Below are 17,486 nucleotides of genomic sequence, written 5' to 3'. Positions count from 1 at the left end.
ATGGGAGACATTAGGAAATTTTGCTGTTCAAAGCTGTTACTTTTATAAAATGTGCTGCCTTATGAGTGAGTCAGTAAGCCCTGAAGCAGTGGAACATTTACTCAAAAGGCATTTCTGGAGTGTTTATCAGCATGTTAGATATTGAAGATTCAAAGGCAAAATGACAAGCTTCTCCTATACTTCTGAAAAATTCACCATTTACAGATTATATGTAATTAGAGAGTTAAAGTGCAGTTTGACAGATGCTACAGAAAAAAAGATAGTGTGGCATGCTACTGCGAGAGAGAGCAGTGGGGAAGGAGCCCCTCAGGAGTAAGCCATGTGGGTGTTAAGGGTCTGACACATAGGCCTGGGCAAGGGCACCAAGTGCAGAGAGGCAAGGTGGGCCAGGGTTGGTTAGGTCTTAAAGCTGGAGGGCAGCATGAGGCCAGGTCAGTCAACAGAGCCTTTTGAAACATTACTCTTTCCAACTCTACTTTCTAAAGTTTAAACGTATCTCAAGCCAGGCACAGTGGCATATGCCTATAATCCCAGTATTTTGGGAATTCAAAGTCAGTCTCAGCAATTTAGCAAGGTGCTGAGCAACTCAGTGAGACCCTATCTCTACATAAAATATAAAAAAGGGCTGGCAGGCTGGGGTTGTGCTCAGAGGTAGAGCGCTCACCTAGCATGTGTGAGGCACCTAGCATGTGTGAGGCACTGGTTTTTTTAAAATATAACATGTATTTTTAAAATACACAAGTTATAATTGTACAGCTGAATCAATATTCAAAACATTAACATATCTGTGTAGCCATTCCCCAATCAATAAATAGATCATTGGTCCCTCAGCAAGGGAATTTTGCCTCTTTGATATTCCTGCCACTCCTCCCTCACCCCTTTCAAGAGGAACTATTCCTGACTTTTAACCATAAATTAGTTTTGTCTGATTTTTAGCTTTATATAAATGGAATCACTTCATATATACTCTGTCTTCTTTTGCTTAACACTTTGTGAGATGTATCCATATTGTAGCTCATTCATTCTCATTGCTATATAATATTTCATTGAACTTACACACCACAGTGCTACTGCTGGTGAACATTTGAGTTATTTCAAGCATATCTTTGATGAATAATAAAGTTGCTATCATAACAGTTTTGTGATACAACCTTTTTTATAAACTGGACACAAAATTTTTTCATTTCATTTTTTTCTTTTTTTCTCTATAGAACACTGTTAGAGAATGGCAAATTGTTTTTTGTATCGCTGCTGCTATTAATGTATTTGGTGCCATTTTCTTTGTACTATTGGCCAAAGGCGAAGTGCAGAAGTGGGCTGTCAGTGATTACCATGGACACAAAAACTGAAGAAAACAATAAATAATCCTCTTTCTATTAATGTACTTTTATTTATCATCTAACCTGAAAAGTGCCTTTGATATTTTAATGTGTAAGCATTCTATATATTAAAAAATGTACTTGTATTAAATTTTAAGGCTTGTAATCATGAAGTGTCACTAGTTGCCAGATTAGGAAAATTTGCTCTTTTTAATAACTAATAATATATATGCAGGACTTTAAACTTTAGGTTCAGACACCTGGCTGCAAGTCAGGTGACATGAAATAGGAGAACTCTATTTATTGTTAAGGGCCGCATTTAAGGGAATGAAATGAAATGAACCCTCTTATACTGCTTATCAAACTAGATAATAACCTCAGGTTTTGGTAAACACCTGTTTTTGTTCACTTTTCTCATGAAAACTATTTGTTATTAGCTCTCTGTGACACTTAGTCTCAAACTTCAGCATCTCCATAGAGCTGCTAGCCACTGTATAATTAGGCCTGGCACCTAGATTGAGCAAAGCATGCCCAGGCAGCTGCCAAGCATTCCCTCTCTGGCATCAGGGACAGAGTGTCCAACATTTATCAGAAGCAGCACCCAAGTCCAGGGCCAATGCCAAAATCTTTGTATGGTGTTCTCTTTCTGGGGCTATTAATGTGTATATGAAGCCCTGAATAGACAAGAGCAGTAAGATCCACAATTATGGTCTTGATGCAGCCTCAGACTTTCCCTTCCCAGCACTTTGGACTATCTACTCTCATGGAATCTGGAAAAAAAAAAAAAATGAGATGCCCAATCTATCCCACAAATAATAGCATCCTTGACTAAAACGAATTTCATGTGAATCAGTGCCGAAGTCTGGCTGGGCACAAATGCCGCAGTCTGGCTGGGCACACAATCATGAGCCACCACACAGCTTGTAGATTCAAACAGCAACTCTTTATTCCCGAACTCACACCAGCCGTCTACAATCACGTTCTGGGGAAATCCACGTTCTCTGCCCAAATCCACCTCCACTGGGCTTCTGTCTCCCAAAATATACTGTCTGAATCCCTGAGAACTCAAGGGGAACTCAAGCAGCAGGATACACCCTATTCCCAGCAGGAATAATCTTAAACCTTAAACCTGGAACCTAAACCGGGAACGCCCTAATCCGCCTTGGTCCTTGAGCAAGGTCACCTACATTCAATGTCACTGCAACATGGGGTACGCTGGCAAGGAAATTGTCATACCTACTTGGCTAATGGCTCCCAGCAAATCAGAGTATAAATTCTGAAATTATGGTTTTTTTAACTACATTAAAATAAGACAAAAAAATTTAAATCTCTTTTTCTTCAGCTGGCTTCATGTAAGCTTCTGGTTAGTTTAAAGTGACTTTTAGAGTTGGGAATATAGCTCAGTGGTAGAGTGCTTGCCTAGCATTCATAAGACCCTGGGTTTAATCTCCAGCACCATAAAAATAAATAAGTGAAAGTGGCTTTTTAAAGACCACAGGGCCTGTGGCCCATGGAATCATCTGTACTGTTTGTTCCTGAAATCTTATTTTTCCTGATTCATCTATTGTGGTTATTGAGCATACTTTGAGGGCATTTATGTTTAAAATTTGGTTTATGTTTTGTTTATGATTACCTGTAATGTTTTAACTGAAAATGTTTAATATAAGATGATGTGAATATATTTATGTAAATTAATTTTTAATGTGTAAATATAAATTAAGTTGCTATGGTGATATTTTTTTTATAAATCATCAAAATAAACCTTTTTGATTTTTCAATCTGACAGTTCCATGGTATTTTCTCATGTCCACAGTGACTATTTTTATATCTTCTCTGTATTCTCCTGAAGCAATCCATCTACTTCAAAATGCATCTCTACCACCACCAAACTGAGGAAACAGACCATCAAAGTGATACAGCATCGGAAATCTTTATTACCATCCATCTTCCCTTCATAGTTCTAAAAGGGTCCACCCTTTTTTTTATTTATTTTTTTTAGTTTATTTATTATTACTATTATTAGTGTGTGTGTGTGTGTGTGTGTGTGTGTGTGTGTGTGGTGCTGGGGATTGAACCAGGGCTTTGTGCATGTGAGGAAAGCACTCTACCAACTGAGCTATATTCCCAGCCTCGCACTCTGCTTTTTAAAGTACATAAGGACATCACTGATTCTGTCTCCTCCTACCTCCTCTAAGAACTTGCTTCAGTAATTCTTCTAATTTGCTTCTTCCATCTGTTTCTCTGACCCTTTCCCTTCTGTCTCAAAGATATGCAAGTCTTCTCTAGCCTTTAAACAAGTATACAAAAATCTCCCAGGGACATAAAAAGCATATATATCCATAATATCTCTAGAATAATACTCAAGAAACTGGAATTAGTGGTTACCTCTGGGGTGAGAAAACAGGCCACCAGGAATAAGAAGGGGAATTAATTTTTACTTTACCAAATGTAGCAGTATAATCTATTCAAATACATTATTTTAAAGCAAAACACCACCAGGCATAATGGCGCATACCTATAATCCTGGCAATTCTGGGAGACTGAGGCAGGAGGATAGCAAATTCAAGGCCAGCCTGAGCAACTTAGGGAGACCTTGTCTCAAAAAATAAAAAGGAGGCTGATTTCAGTGGCACATGCCTGTAATCCTAGCAGCAGGAAGCTGAGGCAGGAGGATCAAAAGTTCAAAGCCAGCCTTAGCAATGTAGTGAGGCTCTGTCCCAAAATAAATAAATAGATAAAAAAGGAAGGAAAGGAGAGAGGGAGGGAGGGAGAGAGGGAGGAAGAAAGGAAGGAAGGAAAGAAGGAAGGAGTGGGAATGTGACTCGTGGTTAAGCACTTCTGTTTTAAATCCCCAATACTGAAAAAAAAGGGGGGGGGGCTAGGTACATAGCTTAGTTGTATAGGGTTCTGGGTTCAATCCCCAGTCCCACCAAATAAATAATAAATAAAATTACCTTTTGCTCAAACTGCTGTATAATACCACCAGGTTTTCCGCTGCCTACTAGACATCCCCAACTGGCTATCCCTTTTGCAACTGAGACTATTTAAGTTCAACCTCACTCCCCTCCCCTCCTCAAATAAAACCAGCTATATCTGCCACCTTCCTTATTCCTGTTAAGATTTCCCCAGTCATGTAGGCTTGCACCTGGAATCATGTTTTGTTCTTTCCTGGTCTCCCATCCCCAACCACACATCTAATCAACTGCCTATCTTTTTTTTCAATAACAGTTTTTTTATGTCTATAGAATTTTTTTTTTAATCCTTCTGCTAGCTCCTAAAAAATAGAGGCTTGTAGCTTTTGTTTCCCCCTGGAGTATAAAAGATAAATGGTCCCAGTGCCATGCATGGTGGTACACACCTGCAGTACCAGCAACTCCAAAGGCCGAGGCAGAAGGATCCCAAGTTCAAGGTCTTAATCAACTTAGCAAAACCCTGTCTTAAAATAAAAAGGGCTTGGAATGTGGTTCAAGAGTTCATCCTTTGGTCCTAGAAGGTTGCTCTTCAATCCCACCTCCTTCATGACCCCGATTTTTCCCACCCTCCCTGATGGAGAAACAATCTCTTCCTTTGATCCATTAAAACACTATATTATTTATTTATTTGGGGTTCTTTAGGTTTGGCTCAAGGATTTAAGCTCAGTTATGAGGAAGAGATAAATTATTCATTTAACAAATATTAAGTATTTCCTCTTTTTTCTAATTAATAATGATACCAATAGGCCATTGATATGCCATTGCTTTCCCTTCCTGGGGCTCAGTCTGGTTCCTGATCACCTTTCTCCTTCTTTCTCATACTTAAGAACACATGTCTGTGTCTTGTTAGATTCTTCGCAAACATTTTTTTTTTTTTTTTAATATCAGAGATTGAACACGGGGGCACTTCCACTGAGCCACATCCCCAGCCATTTTTATTTATTTTGAGACAGGGTTTTTCTAAATTGCTTAGGGCCTCACTTAGTTGTTGAGGCTGGCTTTGAACTGGGGATCCTTCTGCCTCAGCATCCCTCCTGAGCCACTGGGATTACAGGCATGTGCCACTGAACCCAGCTCCTTCACAAGCATCTTAAGGGCAAGCTCCATTTGATTCTCACACAGTGGCCTCCCTCACAACATGTGCTTAGTCAGTTTTAGGTGTTCAATAAACATTTTGTAAGGAACTCTTTAAATGAACTATAAATTAAAAGTTTTCATTTCACATTGTTTTTTCTTTTTCTTTTTTTGATACTGGGGATTGAACCCAGAGGTACTCTTACCACTGTGATAGATACCCAAACTTTTTTTTTTTTTTTTTTGGTACCAGGGATAGAACTCAGGGGCACTCAACCGCTGGACCACATTCCCAGCCATATTTTGTATTTTATTTAGAGATAGGGTCCACTGAGTTGCTTAGCTCCTCGCCATTGCTGAGGCTGGCTTTGAACTCACAATCCTCCTGTCTCAAGCTCCTGAGCTGCTGAGATTACAGGTGCACCACCACACCCAGCCCCTTTTTATTTTTTATTTGGATATAGGGCCTTCACAATTTATGAGGCCTGAGGCAGGAGGATCCCAAGTTAAGCAATTTAGCAAAACTTTGTCTCAAAAAAGAAAGGGGAAGAGAGAGTTGGGAATGCAGGTCAGTGGTAAAGTACCCCTGGGTTCAATCCCAGTACCAAAAGGGTGAGGTGGGGCTGGGATAAATGTGACCTTAACTTTTTTTTTTTTTCAAGTTGGAGACAGACACAATACCTTTATTATATTTTTATATGGTGCTGAAGATCAAACCCAATGCCCCAAATGTGCTAGGCAGGTGTTTTACCACTGAGGCACAACCCCAGCCTGCAACCTTAACTCTTATCAAGAAGAAATGATGCCTTATAGTGAACATATGTAAACCTCAAAATAAGTTATAAGGGCCCTGGGGTTGTGACTTAGCAGTAGAGCGCTCACCTAGCACATGCAAGGCACTGGGCTCGATCTTTAGTACCACATAAAAATAAATAAAATAAAGGTATAAAAAATTGCAAAAAAAATAAGTTATAAGAAGCAATTATTTGTAAATGACTTCGAAAGTATTTGAGAATAGCTAAATTCTGTATAGGCAAAACACTTCTTCCACTTACTTAAATATTTATTAAGCATTCACTAGGTGCCAGGTATTGTTCTTTACACAGGGATAAGGTAGTGGTGGGGTAGGGGGATACCCCTTTTCTCATAGGGTTCACATTCTTATTTATCAAATCTTTTTCTGCTTCATAAGTTCCAGCCTTTAAAAACTTCCATGCAAAACTTCACCCAACAATCAAATCCTGTGGGAATGAGTGTGCCAACTGACCTTGAAAATCAGGTTTATAAAAGAGATGGTGGTGGCACACGCCTGTAATCCCAGCAGCTTGGGAGGCTGAGGCAAGAGGATGGCAAGTTCAAAGCCAGCCTCAGCAAAAATGAGGCACTAAGCAACTCAGTGAGACCCTGTCACTAAATAAAATACAAAATTGGGCTGGGGATGTGGCTCAGTGATCTCAAGTGCCCCTGAGTTCAATTCCTGGAACAAAAAAAAAAAATTAAGACAAATGCTAAAATCAGTCACTATAATGTCATTCTTACTTCAGCATTTGTTTCATTTTTCAAGAAAGCAGAGAATTTTGCTTGAATTTGAGTTTGGTTCCTGTTGCAAAGTGGATTGTTTAGCCTCCTCTCTAAGGGTGGCACATTACTGTTCAAAATAAAATTGCCCCAAACAGAAATATTTATGTAGTATTTAAGTTTGAAGACAGGAAGAGCACCAGGAAATGGCCTGGTTCCTCTCAGTAAAAGCATGTTACTGCCTCAGATAAATAGACATGGGTAAATATGTAATTTCTATTTTTTTTAATTAATTTTCTTCTAGAAATATAAATTAAGATAGATTACAAAATCTTTTCAGATGCCTCTGCTTTTTAGAGCAACCATAGTAGAAAAGCCAACCATAAAAGTTCTTACTGATAAAGGATAATAGAGAAAATGTTTCCAGGAGTTCTGCAACAGAAAGCTGAGTCTAAGCAAAACTGAAAAAAAAAAAAGAAAAAAGAAAAAGGAAAAGAAAGAAAGAAAGAAAGAAAGGAAGGTAATGAATTTTCTGTCCTTTCTTCTCATGTGCCTTCAGGAGGAAGAACACTAGTAATTTTCCAGAGTGCCTGTTTACTTTCACTTTATCTTGATGTTGGGGGAGGAGGAAACAGAAGTTCCTAGTCACTGCCAGTCCTGTGCTGATAATGGAGTAGCCATTATTGCCCTACTGAGCTGAAAAAGCGCTTGAACTCTCTCTCCCCGCCAGCCACATCTTCAGCCAAAATAGTCTAGACTTTCATGGGGGCAAGGGGAGATATAGATACAGATATATAGGTATTATTAAATATACATATACACACATATACAGCATGAAATCTTTTTCTTAAGCACTCTTGCTGGCTGAACAACTGAAATACGCTCGTATTTTCAACTGTGCCGTCACCTCTCAGGATCAACTGTGCATATTGGTCCCAGTCTTCTTTCAGCATACCACAAATAGCTCCTTGTTGTAAGCATTTTATAGTTTCCCTCCACAGTCTGAAACTTCAGCTTTCCACAGCAATCTGGTTGAGATTGAAAGCAATGTGGGAAGGGTAAATAGTCTGGTCTTTTTAATGCTCAAGGACTGTTTTGTGTGAAGTATTGTGATGCTGTTAGAGTCTGTATATTGTATAAATCACCCATACAATACCTACTATAATGCACTTGGTTTTTTAACGTTAAAAAAAATTTCAGCTGGGCATGGTGGCACACACCTGTAATCCCAGGTATTTGGGAGGCTGAGGCAGGAGGATCACAAATCGGAGGCCAATCTGGACAATTTATTGAGACACTGTCTCAAAATAAAAACAAAAATGTCTAGAGATAGAGCTAAGTGATCAAGCACCCCTAAGTTCAATCACCAGTACAAAAAAAAAAAAGAAAAAGAAAAAGAAATAGATGGCAATAGTGCTGTTCAGTGATACAAGGTTTATCTTGGGACATACCCAAATCCTGCTTGACCATCAGAGAAGCAAGCATATGCTAACAGCATTTGTATACCACTCTCACATACATTACCTCTGTTTTTTCTGGGCAGCTTCCTCAGACAATAGTCCCACTCTAAAATGGAGTCTATGGATGCTGATGAGTAAGTAAGCTTCTCTCGAGGGAAGGCAGTCTTGGGCTATGTTACATTAACTCTTCAGAGTCCTAGTTCCTCTACTCCAAATCTGAGGAGAATATGAACGAAGAAGGTAGAATGGATTGTACCAGGACTATCTGAGATGATCAAGTGAGTAAAAATTAAAGTAGATGAGGATATAGTGAACAGATATATTCAAAATTGAATGTAGTAGCATCTTGTGGTATAATAAACAATTGAATACAACAGATGTAGTGGCACCTATCTGTAGCCCCAGCTACTTGGGAGGTTGAGGGAAAAGGAACAGTTGAGCCTAGGAGTTCAAAACCAGTCTGGGAAACATACTGAGATAACGATAACATCTCAAAAAAAAAAAAAACTGCAGCCAGGCGTGATGGCCCACACCTATAATCCCAGTGACTCAGGAAGCTGAGACTGTCTGAAAATAAGAAATAAAAAGAACCTGGGGTATATCCCAGTGTAAAGTGCCCTGGCTTCAATCCCCAGTACAAAACAAAAGAAAAAGAAAGCCCAGTGCATAGTGGTATGTCCCTGTAATTCTAGCTACCTGGGAGACTGAGTCAGGAGGATCACAAATTCGAGAACCTGTCACAAATTTTTTTTTTTTTCGTACCAGGGATTGAACCCAGGGACACTTCACCACTGAGCGACATACCCAGCTTCCTTGTTAATTTTTTTTTTTTTTTTAATGAGACAGGGTCTCGCAATCCACCTGCCTCAGCCTCCTGAGTTGCTGGGATTACAGGAGGGTGCCATCATGCCCAGCATAAAATAACAATTTTATTATGATGATGAAAATGCCTTTCAGTGGGGCTGAGGTTGTAGCTCAATGGTACACCGCTTGCCTAGCACATGTGAGGCACTGGGTGCCATCCTCAGCACCAAATAAAAATAAATGAATAAGGGCTGGGTTGTGGCTCAGTGGTAGAGTGTTTGCCTCACATGTGCGAGGCACTGGGTTCAATTTTCAGCATTGCATATAAATAAATGAGTAAAATAAAGGGCCATCAAATGAATGAATAAAATAAAGGCATTTTGTCCACCTACCACTAAAAAAAAAGCAGTTCAGTGGTAGAGCACTTGCCTAACACTGAGAGGCCTTCAGTTCAATCCTCCATACCACAATATAAAGAAAAAAAGTAAATTTGATACCATTAAGTGTTAGCAAAGGATGTAGCGAAATATAAATTATTTTCCACCAGAGAAGTGGGGAGGATTATAAACTGGTAAATCCATTCGGAAACCAAAAGGGATTATGCCTCTTGGCCCTATATATATGCCACACAACTGAATTTATGTTCCAGAATAATTCTTGCTCAAGTCCATAAAAGAACATATGTACCACACTGTTTATTGTGACACAGCTGGAGGCAACCCAGGTGTTTATCATTAGGGTAATAAAAGTTAAATGTAATAGATGTTTATTAAGGAATGACATAATATAGTAATAATGTACAGAAACCTCAAGAAGTATTTAGCAAGAAGATTTATAGTTAACACTACTTCCAAAAACTAACCAAAAATACAAAAAAAAAGTGGTGTTTTTCCAAGGATACTTCAGAATTTAGAGCATAATAAACACAATAGAGTGGGTAGTAATGCAGGGGAGGAGAATGAGTAGAGATGAGGGATGAAGGAGGGAAGTAAAAATAAAGACTGTGGGCTTGCACTGAACATAAGGCTCTATAAAGAGAAGGCTATGAGATAAAAATAATTTTTAAGTCAGTACTCTAAGTATGTTAAAATTGGTCATGGAGAAAATATTTTCTAATTTTTTACTCTTCTGTATTTAAAAAAAATTTAGGCCAGGGTTGTAGCTCAGTGGTAGGGCGCTTGCCTCTCATGCGTGAGACCCGGGGTTCCATCCTCAGCACCACATAAAAAATTAAAAAATAAACAAATAAAGATATTTTTTAAAAATTATAAGGAATGTGCATTCTTTTAGTAATTAAAAATAAAAGTAATAAAAAATTTCAAAATTAAATTAAATTAAAAATGCTGCAGAAGAATAGTTATTGGGAATGTTGGATTAATGTTCATAATATATCTTATAGTGATTGATTGATTTCTTTTTTTTTTTTTCTTTTTTCTTTTTTTCTTTTTTGCAGTTCCATGGCATTATACATACTAGGCCACTAGTTATATCCCCAACTCCTACAACATGAATACTTGGGTGCACTTTACCAGTGAACTACATCCCCTAAACCCTTTTATTTTAAATTTAGAGACAGGATCTCACTAAATTGCTGAGGCTTGTGATCCTCCTGCCTCCCAAATTGCAGGGATGATAGGCAGGTATCACCACACCTGTCTTTATTTTTTTTTTTAATTAGGGATTTATTGAGTTATAATTCACTTACCATAAAATTCACTTTTAAAAAGTGTACGATTCAGGGGTTGGGGTTGTAGCTCAGTGGTAGAACACTTGCCTAGCATGTGTAAGGCACTGGGTTCAATTCTCAGCACCATTTAAATAAATAAAATAAAGATCCATCAACAACTTAAAATATAATAATATTTTTTTAAGTGCACAATTCAGCTAGGTTCAATGGCACATACCTGTAAACCCAGTTTCTCAGGAGGCTGAGACAAAAAGATCACAAAATCAAGCGTAGCTTGCTTGTGCAATTAGCCATATACCCATCAACCCCAGGGTTTTAAAATACTTTATTTAGAGATAGGGTTTCTCTAAGTTGCTTTAGGGCCTCACTATGTCACTGAGGCTGGCTTTAAATTCACGATCCTCCTACCTCAGCCTTCCAAGCCCCTGGGATCACAGGCATGTACCATCATGCCTGGCAGAAGCTTGGGTAATTTAATGAAACGCTGTCTCAGAACAAAATTTTAAAAATAGTGCTGGGGGTGTAACTCAGTTGTAGAGTGCTTGCCTAGGATGCCCCAGGCCTTGGGTTCAAACCTCAGTACTGAGACAACAATAAAAATGTATAGTTCAGAGCTGGGGATTTAATTCAGTGGTAGGGTAATTGTCTAACAGGACCCTGTCCCACAATAAAATAAATAAATAAGAGTGCAATTCAATGACTCTGTGTGTGTGTGTGTGTGTGTGTGTGCGCGCGCGCACGTGAACACAGGGCTGCTCTACCAATGAGCTACATCCCCAGCCCTTTTTATTTTGGGACAAGGGCTTGCAAATTTGCTGAGGCTGGCCTCCATCTTGCGATCTCCCTACNCCCCCCCCTTTTTTTTTTTTTTTTTTTTTTTTTGAGACTGGGTCTAGCTAAGTAGGTTAAGGTCTCACTAAGTTGCTGAGACTGGCCTCAAACTTGCCTCAGCCTCTAGAGTCTATGACCTCCTCCTTAGCTCAAACTCACTGGTTCTAATTCCATTTTCTTTTTCTTTTTCTCTTTCTTTCTTATTTCTTTCTTTCTAGACTTCTTTCTTTCTTTTTAATATGCTTTAGTTGTAGATGGACACAATAGCTTTGTTTATTTATCTTTATGTGGTGCTTAGGATCAAACCCAGTGCCTCACCTGTGCTAGGTGAATGCTCTACCACTGAGCCACAACCCCAACCCCTAATTTCCATTTTCTATAGATATTCTGATTCTGGACTTTAAGTAAATGGAATTGCATAATAAATGGTCCATTGTGATTGGCTTCATTCTCTTAGCATGTTTTCAAGGTGTCCTGTTGTAAGCAATATAAGTATGTCATTTCTTCTTGTGTGTGTGGTACTGGTGATTGAACCCAGGGCCTCACAAGTGCTCTATTACTGAGCTATTATTTCAAGCCTCTTTATTTTTTTATTTTGAGATAGAATCTTGCTAAATTGCCCAGTCTGGCCTGGAACTTGCTATCTTCCTGCTTCAACCTCTAGGATTACAGGTATATATCACCTCCCAGGGCAAATACATTTTTTATACCATTTTTTTGTTTGATCATTCATCTGTTTTTGGTTTTGGTTCTTTGGGTTTTTGGGGGGCTGGGGCAGGCTGGAGTCCTGTCAGATGGGAACACTTTATCTGTTCATGGACATATTGGATTGTTTCTATTTTTTGGCTGTGTAAATAATGCTTCTATGAACATTTGCTTACAGATGTTTTGTATGAGCTTATGTCTTCCATTTCTTTTTACTTTAGTGATACCACTTTTGTTTAAACAAAAGGCCTAGGGGGGAAAAAAAAAACTGAACACACATCAAAATAATATCAAAATAATCAGCGATTATTTCTGGATAATGGATAAAAGATAATTTAATTTTTTCTTTCTTGGGCTTTTTATTTATTTTAAAAATTTTTTAAAAATCATTTGATCAGGAGAAAAAACTCAGAGTCAGCTCCACCCTACTTCTGCTCAGTCCAGGATCTCTGGCCTGGAGCTCCAGGCTGGAGTGCCCTGCCCCTCCCGGCTTCAACCTCCTCAAATTTCACACTGCAGGGAGGACAACTGAAGAGGTTTCCGCGGCCTACAAAGTGGCTCTTGTCGATATTAATGTCAGCCCACAAGCCATGCCAAATGACCCATATTTACTTGCCAAAAAGCCAAACTGACATCCCTGGAGGCTGACATTCAGCTCTCCTACTTTCTGCTCCCGATCACAGTTTAAATGTCCATAATTTTATACTTTTAAAGACTCTTTTAAATTAAGAACAGATTTTTAAAGCATACAAACACGTTCCTCTTCTCTTCAAGCGTTTGGAATACACCGCATTTCTCACTGCCTAAAAAACACCACTCGAGGCGTGGATCATTTTACACTGGAATCCTCCAGATTCGAGCCTTTCAGTGGCGAAACGATGGGTGGGCGTTTCACATCAAGGCGGGGAGAGCAAATATTTATAGCTCTCAGGAAACATGAGTTTGACTCACATTTTTGCTAACTCGTGAATCAGAACTATCAAAGACTAGATTTCTTTTGTCTAAGGAAAGAAAGTGACTATTAAAGCAACCATCTCTGCGCACTCGCTCGGGGAGAGAAAACACAAAGGAATTTGGAATGACTCAGCCCAGCCTAGGGTGGGAGCCGGCCTCCAGCTGAATGGAAAGTCACTGCGAGGTCTCGGAACCCGCGTCTACACCCGCCCCGACCACTGGGCGGCAGCAGGGATGCTAGGCAAAAAGTGACCTTTTAAACCCCTAATTTCTTGATTTTTAGACTAAAATGCAAAATTAGCTTTTAAGACTACAATTATTTATCTGTTTGTTTATTTATTTAGTAGGGTATTGAACACAGGGGCATCTAATGACTGATCTACATCCCCAGCCCTTTTTGTTTTTTATTTTGAGATCAGGGACATGTTAAATCCCTTAGGCTAGCTGTGAAGTCTCCATCCTCCTTCCTCAGTCTCTCCAGTTGTTGGAATTACAGGTGGACACCCCTGCGCCCTGGGGGATAGTTTTCGGGTAAATTAAGAAAACATGTTTAGGCAGGCACAGTGGACTATGCCTGTAATCCCAGCGACTCAAGAGATTGAGGTAGGGAGATCGCAAGATGGAGGCCAGCCTCAGCAAATTTGCAAGCCCTTGTCCCAAAATAAAAAGGGCTGGGGATGTAGCTCATAGTAAAGCTCCTCTGGCTTCAATACCCAGAAGGGAGAAGGGAAACAGGAGGGGAGGGAGATATCGGGGATTGGGAGGAGAAGAGAGACTAGAGAAAGCAAGAGAGAGAAAACTGTGCTGAAAAAAAAGAGGGCGAAAGGCTGGGGGAGTGTCAGAATGCTTGCCTAGCCTGTGTGAGGCCCTGGATTCCGTCCTCAGGAAAAATAAAATAAAAAGTCTGAGAACCCCACATCCTAAACCATTGCTTCCAGGCCAGGGAGGGATGAGGGATTCACTACAATGGGAGGAGGCCAGCTTGGACTTCACTGGAAATGAATTGGCCCTTTCTGGCAAAAGTGGAGGAAATTGGCCTGAGGCCTGGGTGGTTAGAAGAACTGAAAATGCAATCACCTCATACAGAATCTGTTGAGCTTGGGTTTCATCTGTGGGATTCAGTTACTGTCGAGGAATCTAGAGGGTGCAGCCAACATTTGAAACATCAATAGAGCGCTGCCTCCGGCATCACATAGACTAAAATTGGAACGACAGAGAAGATTGGCATGGCCCCTGTGCAAGGATGACACGCAAATTCGTGAAGCTTTCCATATTTTTCTAACTCTAGAGAGGGCAGAGGGGTTGGAGGGGAAGGAGTGGGCATGGGGTTATTAATAATGGTGGATGTGATGATCATTATTATCCAAAGTACAGGTATGAAGACACGAATTGGTGTGAATATACTTTGTATATAACCAGAAAAAAAAAATAATAAAGTATTTGAAGAAGATTTGGAGATGGGAAACCAGAACTTATTAATTCCCATAAAAATTATAATGATACAATTATGCCTGCGGTGCTCAACTGATGTAAGGGTGACTAGGGTTGATGCAGGCAATAATCAAAAGGAAGAATAAATTTAAACTTCAAAATATCAGTACATAATGAGAGAATATTAAATTTAAAACACCCAGTAACAATGCAATGTATAAAACTTAATTTTCATAAAAACTTGTGATTTTTTTTATGTACTAGCCCTAAAGAACTATTTAATCTCTGACTTTAATTATACTTGTGAATTATAAAATTATATCTTGTTAATGGAAAGTAAAAGTTACACAAACAAAAATAAATAAATAAATAAAACATCAATAGACTATGTTGTGGACAAGTATTTTTTTTTTCATCTGCAGTGTATTTGCTGGGATGAACTGAGGTCTGAGGTGAGTTGGAAAGTTCCACCAATGCCCTCAGGAAGTCTGCCCTCAAGCCCAAGGCACTGTGGAACCTCCCTGAAGCCCAGGCTTTGCAGGCCACTCTGGAGCATAGCCCTGCTGAGAAAAAGAGGCATTGGGGACTGGCAAACTTCCACTTGCAGCACCCCTGCATCTGGCTTACCCAGGACCTGCCCATAATAGCTCCTGGCCTGTGCCCAAGTCCAGAGTATCATCAAAATTCAAAAATTGCCTCTCTAATTCTTTCCAGGGATACACTAGTACTCACAGTCACTGATATGCTAATTAATACATGCTAAGTCCTCTTCACTCTCTTCTTTTCCTATAGATGAGATAACCATATAGTTCGCCATCCAAACCAATACTTTTAAAAGGGAAAGGAGCCTACCACAGTGGTGTATGGCCAAATGTAATTCTATTTACAAGGAGGCTAAGGCAGGAGAATCACAAGGTGGAGCCCAGCCTGGGCAACTTAACAAGACCCTCTCTCCAAAATAAAAATAAAAAGGGCCATGAATGTAACTCAGTGCCCCTGAGTTCAATCCCCAGTACTGGAATGGGGGAGCGGAGGGAAATGGATGCTATTAATGTAACCGAAAGCTCAGTCCTCGTCCTCACCAATCCAATAACGAAGACAAGGTCTTGAGAAAAAGGAAAATGCTTTGCTAGCAAAGGAGAAACACACGGAACTCCTGTCCCAGAGGCTGTGGGGCTTTTACAGAGGTGATTCAGAGAAAATGAGATTAGGGAGGAGAGATCAGGGAGGAGAAGTTTAGGGAAAAGAAGATTGAGAAAAAGAAAAGAAATACGTAAGTTTCAAAGCCACAAGGGATATAATCAAAGCATCAAGTGAAGTCCTGTTACATTAATACTTACATAACAGCAGAAAACTTGTCCCAGCCTAAGTAGGGTACTAGTACTTCACCTTGGGAAACTTGAGCAATTTATCAAAATTCAGTGAGTACAGTAGTGTATGCCTATAACCCCAGCGGCTCAGGAGGCTAGTCAGGAGGATCATAGGTAGAGGTCAGCCTCAGCAACTTAGTGAGGCCCTAAGCAACTTAGAGAGACTCTGTCTCAAAATGAAAAATAAAAAAGGCTGGGAAGGTAGGTAAGTGATAAAGTGCCCCTGGGTTTAATCCCCAGTATCAAACAAACAAACAAACAAACAAACAAAACTCTATAGAGTCTGTGCTGCTAAATCCTAAAACTCGCACTGACCTGATCTGTGAATGCTTCCTAAGGGCAATAGGAGAGCTGAAAATAGGCTTGATTACACTTATTTGTTAAAGTACTTAAAGATACATTTTATTGTTGCCCATACCTCTAATAAATGCTCCCATTAGCCATCTCCAAATAAAAGCTGTTACAAGAACTCACCCCAGTGCTTTAAGACTATCAGCCAGTGTGACCCCATCTTCTTTCCCTGTAATCCTTAGCTGAAGCTAAACTGAAACTCCATGTTTTCCTGCCTCAGCATTTTCTCTAGGCTTTTCCCTCTATCTAGAAAGTCTCCCAAGCCATTCCTCTCTACACAACTTCTTTTATTGAAATTCCATTTACTTTCAAGGCCCAGATCAAACTGGCATTCCATTGTCACACAAGACAGAATCTCTCCAAAGTCTGAAATCCTACAGCCTTTATCTGCACCACTCACAGGCCCACATATCTTATCTCCTCTACTCAGTCAGCAATTTCTTTTCCACACAATACTTAGCACAGCACATTTCCGCATAAATAGGTTCTCAGTGAATGTATAGCCCTACATTGTTTGCCCTTCATCCATCCTCTCTGCTAAATATCTGCAAAAAAAATATGAAGCATTGATCATAAAAAGACTTAAAAAAAAAAAAAGCCTTTTTCTTTTTTTACTGGGAATTGAACCCATGGTCATTCTTCCACTGAACTACATCCCTGGCCCTTATTTAATTTATTTATTTGATTATTTATTTATATTTTGAGACTGGGTTTTACTAAGTTGCTAAGGTCTGGCCTTTCTAACTTATTATGCTCTTGCCTCAGCTTCCTGAGTTGCTTGGATTATAGGCATGAGTCACTAAGCCCAATTTTCTTTTTCTCTCTTCTCTTTCCCTCTCTCTTTTTTATTTTTCTTCTTTGTACTGGGAATTGAACCAGGAGCCTTGCATATGCTAGATAAGTGCTGTACCATTGAGCTATATCCCCATTACTCCCTGATCCATCCTGCCAGTCCTTTTTAAAATTTTTTTTGGAGGGAGGGTACCAGAGATTGAACCCAGGGACACTTA

General features: G+C 39.5%; 1 protein-coding gene and 1 non-coding gene across 10 annotated transcripts in view; both read left to right on the top strand.

Moving 5' to 3' along the window:
• Positions 1-17,486, top strand: part of Slc17a5 (solute carrier family 17 member 5) — a 63,961-nt gene that overhangs the window by 39,810 nt on the left and 6,665 nt on the right. For 3 of the 9 annotated variants that reach the window (XM_048805705.1, XM_048805700.1, XM_048805706.1), the window contains one exon: positions 1,212-2,135. In XM_048805705.1, the coding sequence (XP_048661662.1) occupies positions 1,212-1,365 (154 nt within the window). In that variant the 3' untranslated portion in view covers positions 1,366-2,135. Of the gene's footprint in view, positions 1-1,211; positions 2,136-3,132; positions 3,876-7,310; positions 8,422-10,600; positions 10,732-15,177; positions 16,173-17,486 lie in introns of those variants that run through there. The other 6 variants (XM_048805701.1, XM_048805704.1, XM_048805698.1 and 3 more) reach the window with 6 other exon arrangements.
• LOC125617541 lies at positions 14,500-14,602 on the top strand. The gene has a single exon (XR_007348583.1). It is a non-coding gene; the product is annotated as a U6 spliceosomal RNA (small nuclear RNA).

The sequence above is a fragment of the Marmota marmota genome, unplaced genomic scaffold, assembly GCF_001458135.2.
Source record: "Marmota marmota marmota unplaced genomic scaffold, marMar, whole genome shotgun sequence".
NCBI lineage: Eukaryota > Metazoa > Chordata > Mammalia > Rodentia > Sciuridae > Marmota > Marmota marmota.
This window is presented reverse-complemented; position numbering and strand designations above follow the sequence as displayed.